Source organism: Mus pahari, chromosome 5 (genome assembly GCF_900095145.1).
Source record: "Mus pahari chromosome 5, PAHARI_EIJ_v1.1, whole genome shotgun sequence".
Classification (NCBI taxonomy): Eukaryota; Metazoa; Chordata; class Mammalia; order Rodentia; family Muridae; genus Mus; species Mus pahari.
Genome location: NC_034594.1, coordinates 112,373,550 through 112,387,876, shown reverse-complemented (window position 1 = coordinate 112,387,876; position 14,327 = coordinate 112,373,550). Strand labels below are relative to the sequence as shown.

At 38.3% G+C, this 14,327-nt stretch overlaps 1 protein-coding gene across 4 annotated transcripts in view; it reads left to right on the top strand.

Annotated features, from left to right (window-relative positions):
• The first annotated feature begins 3,783 nt into the window (after positions 1 to 3,783).
• The window catches only part of Ptprc (protein tyrosine phosphatase receptor type C), a 114,209-nt gene continuing 103,665 nt past the window's right edge, over positions 3,784 to 14,327 (top strand). For 2 of the 4 annotated variants that reach the window (XM_029539134.1, XM_021198123.2), the window contains exons 1-2: positions 3,784 to 3,875; positions 3,957 to 4,068. In XM_029539134.1, coding sequence (XP_029394994.1) covers positions 3,996 to 4,068 — 73 coding nt within the window. In that variant the 5' untranslated portion in view covers positions 3,784 to 3,875; positions 3,957 to 3,995. The remainder of the gene's footprint in view (positions 3,876 to 3,956; positions 4,069 to 14,327) is intronic. The other 2 variants (XM_029539136.1, XM_029539135.1) reach the window with 1 other exon arrangement.

Below are 14,327 nucleotides of genomic sequence, written 5' to 3'. Positions count from 1 at the left end.
AAAGAAGAAGAAGAAGAAGAAGAAGAAGAAGAAGAAGAAGAAGAAGAAGAAGAAGAAGAAGAAGAAGAAGAAGAAGAAGAAGAAGAAGAAGAAGAAGCTACTGATCTTAAGCAGATGGGAAATGGGGGGGAGGGCGCAAGGGAGGCTGGGAGGCCTTGTCAGAGAGAAGACTGCAGTCAGGATGTTTGTATGAGAGAAGAATACATTAAAAATGAATAAATAAATAAACAAGACTCTCAGACCAGACCAGCTGCCTGGAAAAAGCAGGAAGCAGAAGAGGAGGTTTAGATCCACAAAGGCACCTGGAAAGGACACTGTAGATCTGCCTGAAGGCTGTGTAGTGTGCTCCAGGTTCTAAGATGTGTGAGCTGTCACCCATACTGGGGTGGGTTTCCGTGATGAAGCTCTCTTTGAGTCATTTCTCTTCCTGTAAGTAACCCCAATAATACTCACAAATTTGGCAGTGTCTGTACTTTAATCTGTTGTGGGATCTGTATCTGGATTGATTAGGTATATGTGTGGGGTCTCCTCAGGAAAAAAAAAATGTCCTGTGACACCTGAGAAGAGCCTCCCTGTCCTTTTTAGTAGACATTCTCACAGTGGATGTTTTGGTCTTCTGGCTCCTAAAATCTCTCTGCCCCCTCTTTTGAGATATTTTATCTACTGGGCCTGGGCTCCCCAAAAATCAATTGATCTCTGCATTATGACCAGTTGATACTATATAATGCCTTCATTTTCTTACAAAAAAGCTTTTCCGATGGGGTGGGGTAAGAGCTACATTTTACTATAGGTATAAGGATTCGTTTTTAGAATTCAGGAGCTAGGACTTATGTTGCTCTAGCAAAGTGGCAGTAATAGGTTCCCCTCTGAGAGCTATGACCTTCCTTACTCCAGGTGGTTGGCAAGGTTCCTAGTGTGATGCATAATTTCCCTTCTGTTGAATGGGCTTTGAGTTCAGTTAGACTGTTGCTGATACTATCAGATAAGAGTGCCACTATTGTACCTTTAGGGATGTCCTGACATGTTGCTCATTATTGTGGTTCATAGGTTCCACAGCTGGCTAGTCAGGTCTATTTATTGCTTCCCTCCCAAGGCAGATGGTACAATGAAAGCTAGCCCACAGGAAGGAAGCTTTCAGATTGGATCTAGCTTTTCAGATTAGATCTGAGCCCTGTGTCCAAAGTGTGTGGTACCTTGAGCAATCTGGGTTTACTTTCAGCCTCTGGGAGGCAACCAAGGGTCCCAGCAATAAACAGCTTGTATTACTCTGAGAGTTGCATGGACTACCCTGACCAACTAAAATGGAAGGTTCTCCTGTCTTGTATTGGAAGATTTATCAGATAGGCTATGGATCTTGTGGAGAGATCTGTTAGCCCAAGTGACATAGTTTATATATACTATTTATAAGTTTGGGTAAGTACAAAATAATTCCTTGAGGCTTTAGAATTTTATTACCTAGAATTTAAGCTGTAAGGTTATTGCCAAGCACAGAAAGGGTAATGTGTAAGTCTGACCCTGTAGCTCCTTGAAATCCAAGTAAGAGGAAACCAAAGTTTTAAGTATAAGAAAAGTATCTGCAGGGTGCTGCAGAGATGGCTCAATGGGAAAAGTGCTTGCTTGTACAGCATGAGGACCTGAGAACCATGTAAAAGTGACTATGCATGTGTGTAACCCCAATCCTGGGGGCTCAGAGACAGGGCTTCATTGACCACACAATCTACCCTAAATGCTGAGCACAGCTTCAGTGAGATGCCCCAACTGAAAAACTTAAATGTAGAGTGATAGGAGACACCTAACATTAACTTTTTGCCTTCAAATGTACACAGATGGATGAGCACATGTATACCACACAAACACACAGAGACAGAGAGACACAGACACACACGCACATGCGCGCGTGCACACACACACACACATACACACAAGCACAAAACCCTATGGTATTTCATAATTAAGGATTATAGTTACTGTGTCTACTTGTCTCCCATACATTATCTACATATTTCAAACACTAAGGTATGTGTGTGTTCTTTTGTTTTTAAATGCAAGTAGATAGCAAAATAGTACTAGATCCATTTAATTGTACTGTTTAATACATAGGAACCTTTTAAAAACACTGTAGGCATGTTCTTATTGGCAAACTCCCTGAGAATACCGTCGTTCATTCAGTCCTCATCTGATGCTTTTTTGGCAGTAGATGGAGACCATTATAGGAAGCCACAACCAGTGAAATACAGAGAATGACTGACCTTGAGGTTTCCAACCCAAATCAATGCATCTGTAACACAAGGCTTAGGAAACTTACCCAAGGCTTAGAAAACTTCACAGAAGAGGGAGTGGAAAGAGTGTAAAAGCCAGAGGACCGGGAAGTCTGCTACAAGATAGTGTCTTTTAGATATGTGGGAAGGGTACCATCATGAAACCTCAATAAATGGCTCACTACCTTAGCAAGACCTTAATGGTGACAAGATCAGTTGATATGTTAAAGTTCATGAGGGAAATGTCAGAGGCCCCCACCCAAGATGAAGCATGAAAGGTAGTTAAGGACTGCTCCCTAACTAGTTATGTGATACCAGGTAGTCAGCCCTATGCACACACAGAAAAACATACATGCATACACACACATCTACACATCTACACATCTACACACACACACACACACACACACACACACACACACACACACACGCACGCATACACACACACATGCACACACACACACACACACACAAGCACGCACACGCATGCATACGCCACTAAAGAAACTCAGTAGGTTATACCTTCAGGTGTGTTTGTGTGTGTGTGTGTGTGTGTGTGTGTGTGTGTGTGTGTGTGTACATATGTAGGAGTGTGTGTGTAGGAGCGTATGTGTGTGTAGGTGCAGGGATGTGTATATTTGTAGGTGTGTGTAGCAATAAGAGTTAAAGAATAAATGACTTTGAATTAGAGATGAATCTGTGTATATGGACATAGGGGCTTCTGGGGAAAAGAGAGAGTGGGGGGAAATAATGCAAATGCAGTACCCATATGAAATTGATCAGGAATGTGTGTGGTGGAGTAGGGAAGAACTATGATCAAAAGAAATAAGTTAACTTTGTAAAAGACAAGGCTTGGTTTTCATTGCTCTTCCTTCCTTGGTGAATAGCACAGAGCAACCCCAAATGTAGGGGCGCTCCTGTTCTGAAGCAGAATTCACTCCTTAGGCAAGGAGGAGATTCTCACTCCACTGCTCAAGGAGATAGCTGCCTGAAACTCAATGAAGCCACCACCATCAGCTCTGAAAAAGCAAACTGGGAGGCTCTTTAAAGCCAGTGAAGGTAGTTTTGCATAGGAAAGCCACATAACCGAGAAAATAGTCATACCATTGAGTCTGAGCTCCTTATGGTAAATAACAGGACTTGGCAGACATAAGCAGAAAGACAGTTGGTTTGGGTCACTTGGTCGTCTTCAACGAACTTCAGAGCCTCGTACCAGCTTAGTCACTGTGTTATCTTGCCAACCCCTATGTTGTTATACTCATGTGGAATCTTGTCATATCTTGGGTAAGAAAATTATTGATAACTTGGAAGGGATGTATTGTTTTTGAATAAAGCTTCCTTAAAAAGATATTAAAAGGGAGCAATATTTGTACCTTTAGAGGAAAATTGAGACGAACTGCTAACAGCGTCATTACTTGAATTAAGGAAGTAAGAAGAACGACTCTTTTTTTTTTTTTTTTTACTTCCTGCAAAGAGGACCCTTTACAGTATTTTTGGAGAAGTTAGTAAAACCGAATCTGACATCACCATTTAGCCGTGCATGTAGCTAGCAAGTGGTTTGTTCTTAGGGTAACAGAGTAGGAAACTTGTTCCCCATCTGATAAGACAGAGTGCAAAGTATGCATTCTTTTCTTTTAGTTTTGACTTAGCTTTACAGAGACAAACTTCGAGAGAGATAACCATTATTTTGCCTTTCAGGGAGACCCTACTTCTTAGGGGCACAGCTGATCTCCAGATATGACCATGGGTTTGTGGCTCAAACTTCTGGCCTTTGGCTTTGCCCTTCTGGACACAGAAGTCTTTGTCACAGGTAAGCACACCCATATTCATTTTTACTTCCTTGTATTTTGTTTATTTTGTGGCAAAGGCTAGGTTGAAATGGCTGTTTTTCAAAGTCGCATGTGATGGATATTGAAAGAAAGAAGATTCGGTACTCCATGTTCAAGCTTGCTGTTGTTCAGAGAAACAAGGCCTAGTGGAGGGCAGCATACACTGATTCTGTTCAAAATACATAAATGTTTCGGGGGACGATGACACTTTAATAGGAAAGTTGACTCTCTCTGTCTCTCTTTATTTGCAAACTGTTCAGGGATGTAGCTAAAGCAATTGATCCAACCTGCATCTGCTACAGTTAGAGGAATTGTTAACTAAGTCAGTTTTTAATGCTTTTGATAAAAATAGGGACGGTTTAAAATCACGAGACAGTTTTGGTTGTGTGTAAGCCAGTCTCTTCAGACAAAGGGTTGTTTCCTCAAATGTTAATGATTATTAAAATAGGGTTTTGAATGCTCGGCTACAGAAAGGCTAAAGAGTGCATTGGGTGCTTTAAAAACTCTCCATGTTGTCTTACCACAGAATGTGTTTTGAATTAATCACTTTAGTTCTGAGAGAATGGTTCTTATGAATTCTGCTGTGGAAATTCTGGTAGAGCCACCGCCCTTCCTGGGTGATGGGTACAGAGTACAGCCTTGAAAAGGTAGAAGTGTTACAGTTCATAAAATTCACACAAATGCTGTGTCCTTCAGGACGGAGTGACCAGGCAGGCACTGTTTACTGAAGTTTGAGTCCTTCTTATATATATGGTCTGGTCAAAAAATATTTCTGGAGTAGTTTCTGTTTGAGACGAGAGTTGATTATCAAGTAACAGCTAGATGGCATTTCTCCTTGTAGTGTTTAATCTAAGATACTTTTAAATAGGAAAAATAATTAATCTTATCAGAACTCAATTTTATTTCTTTCCTGATGTTTCCTCCTCTCATTTCCCAAGAAACACATGGTACTAAGTTGGCTAATATATGCTCTGTGTTGTCTGTGGGCCTGGAAAAGAAATGCAGCCTCAGATACTTGTTTGTTGATGTTATCACAATAAGTTTGTTTTGCATTTTAATTGGAAAGATGGATTTTTTTTTAAAGAAAATCCATTTAGGCAAGTTGCAATTTGCTTGGATGAGGTTTCTGGCATAAAGATGATTTTAAACAATACACAGCACCACAGAATTTTGTCATAATGCACCGACTACTTTCCATGTTGTTAGCTCTCTACGATTTTTGTTATAATGTAAAGAGAATTATGGAGAAGAATTGAAGGTTGTAAATTTTATCATATGTTGGCATAGTTCCACTGTAAGTCCCCACTCGGGGCAATTTTCCAATTTTCTTTAAATGGGTGTGAAAGAACGTTGAGGAACCTTCAGATTGTAGAGCAAGTCACCCCCAAATTATAAATTAGGCTATTGATATTTTTTTTGCACAAGAAACGTCTTTGAATTCACCATCAAAATGTGCATAAAGTGTTCTAGATACCTTTAAATCAACTTTCCTAAATACTTTATTCTAAAATATAGATTATTAACCAACATATAGATAAAGGATAGGTGATAAATTGCTGACAGATAGAATGGTTTTATAAAGACCAAATTTAATATAATTGCTCCCATAATACTGAGGGTAAATATTTTTCTACAGGACTCTGACAGTTTTCCTTAGTGTGTGTACTTACTGTTAGAAACACACAGACACATGATCATTTGTATTTGAAAATGGTGTTTAGCATTTCAAGGCACATTTTTATTTAGTGTTGAGAACGTATTAAGGCTTTAAATTATGTACTTTATTAAGCAACAAATGACTCAGATCCTACATTTTCTTTTCATGTGATAAATTAATGTGGTATCTACAGGAAATGCACTTTCAGGGAGCAACATTTTATTATATGCTTTAGAAAAATAAATTAGTACAGTAAAACATTAATGAAGCATCCATGGAGAGTACACACCACTCCAGCATTTTATTTAGCTTATGAAATCCAAATGAGACCAATGTCAAATTTAAGGTCTTCCAGGGCAACTGTGATGCTGTGTCCCCAACTTAAAAAATGGCCCTGATCTTGCTGCTCTGTGCCTCTTTGCCAGGACAGCTGGACTCTGAAGGCTTGTTTAAAAGTTGTAAGTAATTCTAGGGCAGCATGATAGGACAGAGAGTGCAGATAGAGCTTAGGTTTTCTACCTCTAGAAAAGTTTAATATTAGGCCTGTCTCCCAACCCCATCACCTAATGGCTGAAAATGTCTTTGTTGGGCCCTGAGCAGTGTGCAGTGAGCTAGGTTCTGAGTCAGAACAGTGAAAACTCATTTCCTGAGCACAATTCTTCATTTTTCCATCACCGTTAAAATCATCTCAAGTCATAAATTTGTACTTGGCCTTGCACATCATAAACTTTGATATACATTATTTGTCGGATTTGATAAGCACTCCTATTATACTCTAACAGTAACAGGAGAGCCTAGGCTGTGGGGATGGGGACTTACTACTTTAACTTTTTTTTAACAGTTTTCTGTGACCCTTGTCATTGCTAGAATTTGAAAAGTACTTTGTTAGTGGAAAGCAAAGGCAGGTTAGAAATCAGGGGTCCCTCTGTCTTGCTTGACACTCTGAACACAGGATCAGAGGAGTGGTGTGCAGGCAGCTGCCTTCTCCATTCAATCTGGTGTCTTTCCAACAGTGACAAGGGGAGAGTGCAGCATGGGCTCATTTCTGCATTGTTCATGCACACATGCATACCTCTATGCAGATTTGCAGACATGACACATGTATGTAGTGCTTTGTTTACACACTGTGGTCATCTATCATGTGTGTGTCTACTGGATCTCTATACACAAACTCACCTGTTCACCACTGAGGGTCTCTGAACACATGTTCGATAGAAGGTTCATTTTCCTTTGGTCTAGATTGATTACCCTCTCTGTGTCCTTAAGCTTATTTCACCCCTCCATACTAATCCTTCAGAAATGGGAAAGCCCTCTTCTATGTGCAGTCATTCACATGCTCCACAGACAAACAAAAACAAAAACAAAAAACCTGTTCCCATATCTCTGTTGAGATTATCTCAATTCTAGGCCTTCTTCTGTCTGCATCAATATGAAAGTTTGAATCTCATTCTTCCTTTATAGAACTAAATGGATTAAAGTAGCGGGACTGGGCACTCCCGAGATTTCCTCACCAGCTAGAATCTTCATTTTAAAAGACCGGCATGCATTCCCTGTACACAATGGAATTGATTCTGCCATGTGTGCAAACAGCAGGGCTGGTCTTACTTCCCTCTCCTTGTCTCTTCCCACACTCCACTTCCTGAACAGCCTTCCCTTCCCTTCCCCTCCCTTCCCCTCCCTACTCCCTTCCCCTCCCTTTCTCCTTTCTTCTCTCTCCCTTTTCTCTGTGACTGATTCAAAGAGAAGAAGTGAGACATGATTTCAACATTCAGTTCTCCTATGTCCCCAAGGCCTCTAAGGTTTTCCATAAAAACCCTGTCTCCATCTCCAGCATTTTCTACAAACTTTCCTTGTAATCCGTCAAGGATTATTTCAATTATTGTGATGAAGAAGAAGAAGAAGAAGAAGAAGAAGAAGAAGAAGAAGAAGAAGAAGAAGAAGAAGAAGAAGAAGAAGAAGAAGAAGAAGAAGAAGAAGAAGAAGAAGAAGAAGAGGAAGAGGAGGAGGAGGAGGAGGAGGAGGATAAATGACCGAGTGTTTTTACTGCCTGTACTCCACATGGAAGCTGAAAATTTATTGTGTCTTTCTGAAATTCAGTATCTTAATTTAGATCTGAATTCTGGTGTTTTTATGGGTATCTAATGGAACACTGTCATAAAACTATAGATAATAATAATTATGGCTTATAGAGGAGGAACATGGGGAGAGGTGAGAGAAAGGAGAGAAGGAGAAAGGATAGGGAGGGGGAAAACTCCGAGGCCAGAAAGAGAAAACAAGCAAACAAAACCTATCAAAAGGCAGACTCAGAGAGTGGAGACAGAAATCTGGTCATGATTTAGATAAAATTATTTTTAATTAATGCATTTACAGTTTGATCAGTTTTTGTTATTTACCTCTTTCATACCTATCATTTGGGGAGGGTGCGGTTTTTATTCCAAACTTCTTAAAAACTCATGGCTTGAGAATATGTTCCTTAATTCTTCTTTGAAGAGCTCTTGCTATTGTCTTGGTGGAAGAAGTCAAAGACGTTGGGAAGGGGGGTCAGGAGGAACGGGAAGAGCATGCAGCCGCTCTCACAGGTGGATCAGGGCAGACTTTACAAGCACTGGTTTGGAAGCTCAGTTGCTGGTCTTATGCTCCCTTCAAAGATGAGTGGAAGATTTTCCATCACCCCACACAGTATTCTTTCTAGTCATCATACTATTATATTATTTGTACGGAAAAAAGCTGTGATGGACTCCATTTCTGTCCAGGAGTAAGTTATGTATCTTTCTCTGTGCTAGATTCCCAACCCCAGAGAGGTCGCCTGTCAGTGAAGGATCATGCATGGCTTCTGCTTACACATAGGTAGAAGATTTTAGAGACGGATGAAATAAAATATTAAACATTTCAGATTATTCACTTAGCAACATCATGTGATATCTATTAATGTATAATATCCAAATATACAAAAATAAAAATTATACTGGTTACTGAGTTTTGTATACATAGCCTTAGCCAATATTTAGATTTTAAAACATCTAATTATTATTGAAAGACTTAAATCCTTTCCTACTTATATGTTGATGAGTTACTTCGATCACTATCTGTCAAAAAAACCTTTAGAGATGACAATGAGAAGAGGAAAATTACATGTTTGAGCACCACACAAAAGAGACTAAAGTAAATCAAGATAATATGTCTTCTCCCCTCTTATCAGGGGCTACAATAAATGTATATAAAACTGATGAATAATTAAAAAATAAGAATCTTTAGTGTCTAATCATAGTTCCATTAACTGATAGCTTTGTGAAAGATAATAAATAAAATTTTCAATGTTTTTTATTTAATTTTTTTTATTATAGACCCAAGCTCAAACAGATGGGATTGTGTTTTCTGGCTCTTAGCTGTATAATATGTGTAAAACATTTCTTTCCTGTTCTTCCAAAAAAGAAAGGCAAAAATCTAAAGTGAAAAGATAATTCACTAACTAAACTGATCTTATGCATATCATAGTCATGATCAAAAGTTATAATTAAAAGGCAATAATATTCAAGTAAAATACTAGCATTCATATAGGAAAAATAACTTTTTTCCCATTAAAAATGTAGCAATTGAAAAAAAAAAAAAACCATCCCCTCACGCAGTCCTTAAAACAGTGATCTTTTTCCCACTGGATGAAAGGCAACAGCTTAGAGTAACTCATTCCTTACCTCACATTTATTAGTTGGTCAGGGGAATGTATGGGAGGTCATTGATAAAGACAGTTCTCTACACTTAACTAACACATTTTTTTCTTCTTATTCAAGCAGTTTAGTGAATCTTATTTAAATAACAATTGTGCCAGGAAATGCCATCAGAGTTATGGAATGGGTTCATTGTATCGTAAGTGTGTGTACATAGAGAATTACCCATAATAACTCATCTTCAGATCAGAAAAATACTAAACGATATAATACTAATAAGAAGCTATGAAACAGAAGCCATTCCATTCTGGGAAATGCCATTACATTTGGAGAAGGAAATATTTTGGAAATCTAACTATATAGATTTTATAACACTGATGTATGAAAATTTCCATTGTTGGACACTTTCCTTATCTTTAAACTGTCATATAAGTGTTGAAAATATACTATTCATTAAAATAACTTGAAAACTATGCACTATTTTCTGAACTTGTCAGTTATATTCATGTGGTCCAGTGAAAACACAGTGCACATCTCTTTGACCTACTTCTCATTCAGTTGCTTTCAAAGTAGCAGAGAACATCCTGACCATATAGTCATGGTAATAAGGATTTTTTTTTTTCCCCGAGACAGGGTTTCTCTGTATAGCCCTGGCTGTCCTGGAACTCACTTTGTAGACCAGGCTGGCCTTGAACTCAGAAATCCACCTGCCTCTGCCTCCTGAGTGCTGGGATTAAAAGTGTGCACCACCACACTGGGCTAATAAGGATGTTTTAACTATTTTTTTTTAAAAATATTAATAAATGTTTCTTTAGATGATACCAAGACAGTAGAGATTTCTTTAAACTGTAGAAGAAATTCTCATTAGTTCGACTTAATTCCCAGGGCATTTTTTATAGCCTATTTATCTCTACAATAATAATTTTTCCCACTTGTACTTTCCTGAATCAGTATTCAACAGACTAACTTTCACTTAAACTTTACATTGTACCATTACATCCCCAGATCAACTTCACTCTGGTCAAATTGTGCCAGATGTTGTTTGTATCTCTGGGATTTTGCTTGGTGATCTTTATTTTCTAAGTATAATTTTGCTAAACAAGCAATACACATAGATTAAAAATATTTAGTTGTTTTTTTTTTTAAAGCTAGAAACACTTTTTACAGGTTGATCCAACCACTGTTAGTTTTTAAATTTTCTCGTCGAGTTTCAGTACACACGTAATACAACGCAATCCAGTTTTTCACGTTTTCTCAAGCTTGTCTGGGGACAATGTGAGCACTCTAAAGCATCTGCTTTTAGCTCTTGGCCATAGTGTGAGGCGAGAGCTCCTTCAGATTCATCTTGAGATTTTATTTTAAGAATGAATTTTAATTATGTCTTAGGTAGCCAATGGGAACCTCATTTTAAAAACTGGAGTCAGCTAAAATTAGTTTGATCAATGACCATGCATTTGCACAGTATTCTGATTAGCATATGCACCTTAGTCTAGCTTCTTATTTCTCAGTGGAACAATGACTAAAGAACAGGGTCCTTGTACAGTGATGGGTGGGAAGAATCAAAGCTTCCCACTGGGGCTCCTTGTGTTTAGTAAAAATGAAAGCAATTAGAATTGTGGGCGCAACTCGACTTGAATCCCTCTACACATCTGCAGCTTTATCTGTAGCCATGCTATTGTTGTAAATTGGAGTTTTCTAAGAACATTTTCTTGCCTCTCAACAGTTGGCCATGTTTCCTTTTCATCTGTGTGAATTTATTTTCCCCAAGTGGGCAAATTATAAATGCGTATCAAAATTTACCTTAACACTTAAGTCCCTAGAGCTGCTTCACCTCTCCACTTTGTTCTTTGTCATGAGCATCCTGTCTTGGGGGGAGGTCTCTCAGAGAGCTCCTCCTTCCTGGCTTTCCTTCTTTCTTAGCCTTCTGTCTCAGTTTCTACTATTTTCTCTCTGTACCCACAGAGCCCTGTATCTAACACTGGATGCTTTCTTATTTACTAGTGTCAACTGCTCCCCAATGCTTGCCTTGTGAAGGGGCGGGTGGACTGTGAATGTGACCCTGCCCTACGTGTATTACCAATTCATGTGAATACTTTGAATCCTATCTTTTTATTATTGTTGCTTATGCAAAGTACTCAAAGTGAAATTTTCTACATTGTGGGAATACAAGGAAATAAAATAAAATGCAGAGTCTGAAATTATGATGCCCCTTCTCTTGATCTTCCAAATTTTTCCTAAGTAAACCATTATTGTTTTAAACAAATTGACAAACGCAGAAATAAAGAGATGAAGAGTAGAATCAAGGTGAGATTTCCCAAACAAACAAAGAGAAGATGCAGATTATTAGCACTCAGGACCTAAAATATCCCTCAATATCTCACTTAACCATGTCAACTGAATCCACCCACTTTTTTTTTTTTTTTTTTTTTTTTTTTTTTTTTTTTTTTTTTTTGTGAATCTGATGAACAAGTATTTGATGAGTGATTTCCTCACATAGCATCCAGCAACTCCACGCCTTCCCCTGATCCACATAAAGTCAGTGATTTGCAATATGCTGGCCAAGAGGAGATTTAAGCCTTCCCAGACTCTCAGCCCGGACTCAAAAGTTCTTCCTCAAAATAGTAATGTATTTACTGCAAATAATTATTGGTGGTGATTACTTGTATATGCAATATAAAATATATATTTTTAAAAATCATTCTTTTAAAACATAACACTCAAATCCAAATAAACAGAGCTGACATCTATTTTTATAAACTATCTTCAGGGCACCAGTACTATTGTTTTTATTTATTTTTTATTTTATTTTATTCTGAAGACATTTCTGTGGAAGATGTTTAGAACTTCCAATGAGCTGTGCAGATGATTATATATTTAATAGAAAATAGTTGTAGACACTACAAGGATCTGGGTAATCACTGTAATTTGCTTTACTTGTTTTTGATTTCTTCTGAGAAGAAAATACAGGGAGAAAAGTCTTAAAATAGATATTTGTCTATGCTAACATACAAACAGGTCTTTCCTTAATTTGAATTTCAGGGTAACATTCAAAAGTCATCAACTAGTCACAAGTTAAGGCTAGGTCAGGGAAAGGCTCCCAGTTTAACCTTTGTTTATCTTTATCTGTTTTTTGGTATATTTATTTTGTGGTAACTCAGTCTTCTTAGTATTCCAGTTAGATAACCAGTTACTTAGAGGCATGACAATGTTTATATGTAAAACACAGCAGGAAGAAAGGGCAGATGGCCATCTCAGAGGTGCCCTGTATGCAACACTTACTACAACCCACTCACTTGGTTTAGCTCCTTTCATGCACCATTGCTCACTGAGTTTTACACATCTTTGGTAAAATCTAACTCACTAGAGATTGTGTTTCCATGATGAAAAGCAAACACACACAGACACACACACACACATACACACACACACACACACACACAGACACACAACCATCTTTGATTAATATCTGTGTGCCACAAATGCCAATGCCACCCAAGTGATACAAAAGTTGTATGTCAAGAATTTCAGATGCTGAGGAAGCACAGGGTGGTGTCTATCTTAAGGTGGGTGATGTGAGGAAAATGATGGATTTCCCCCTAATTTATCTTGCTTTTGATATTACACAAAGCGAAAGGCATTGAATCATTCGCTCAAGTGTCTAATACTTTTTTTTTTTTTTGAAGTGCAAGGGAAGTACTTTGACCTTTGCTAAGTACTTTGAACATAGAGAACACACAGTGCTCCAGGAAGTACAGGCATCAGCACCTCTTTCCACAGTCAGCCCAGAGCATAGCAGACGAATCCCAAAGTAGCACTGCCCACATTTCCACTCGAGCAATGTACTTACTGATGGCTTAATACAATAATTAGGGATGGCTAATGAGAAAAGTTCAAGTCACAAGTGTTGGTCCTTCTAACCTCTAAGATGGGTGTTAACTTATGCCTTATGAATCTTGAATAGGTCTAGTTTCCAATGACCTGGGTTTCTATGTTCTGAATTTTATTATGGGTCCTTTAGATATCAAAAAATATAATGGCTGAAAGAACATTTAGTGATGCCCAGGCTAATAAGTTCAGAGTCTTGATTGTGCAACAGGGTGACGCACACACATGAATAGTAGATAAACAAGGGAGACAGAGAGTCTGGGACCTGAGCTTGCTAACACAGAGTGGATGTTAGAAATGAGAGATTCAGTCATGTAATGATGAACCAGTCTTAAAATTTGACTGAGATTCTTTTGGGTCTTCTGCCCTGAAATACTGTGGAAATTGCACATTAGAATCTCAGTTTCTTTCGATGTGAAATGGAGATAATAACAGGAAGCAAACTTAAGATAATCTAATCACTGAATCAGTTGCTTTCAGAGTTTTTCCTCTGTGTTGAAAATTGTTCTACAGAAGAGGAGGTGCTCTGCTTCCACATAAAAGGTGCTCATATGTGAGCAAGAAAGAAGTGATTGGGAAATATTCACATATTACTAAGTGTTATGGACAAAATTAAACAGTCTATTATGGGAAAAGACAGATCCATGAGTGTATATTCAAGAGGACAAGTAATTGAGCTACTTGTTGATGGCCAAGAAGAAGTATATGATATATTGAGAGTTCGGCAAGGGCAAAGGGCCTGTGGTTAAAGCAAACAAAGTAATGTGCATAAGGCATAGAAAGGTCAAGTGTGGTGGCATGGTGAACAGGAAGATGAGCAGGAGACAAGCTAGAGTTCACTGTAAGCCTCCATGGTGGTGCAGGCCTTTAATACCAGCACTCAGAGGCAGGCAGATCTCTGTGAGTTTGAGGCCAGCCTGGTCTATGTCATGAGTACCAGGTCACCTAGGGCTATATAGTAAGACACTGTTTGAAAAGAAAAGAAAAGAAAAGAAAAGAAAAGAAAAGAAAAGAAAAGAAAAGAAAAGAAAGG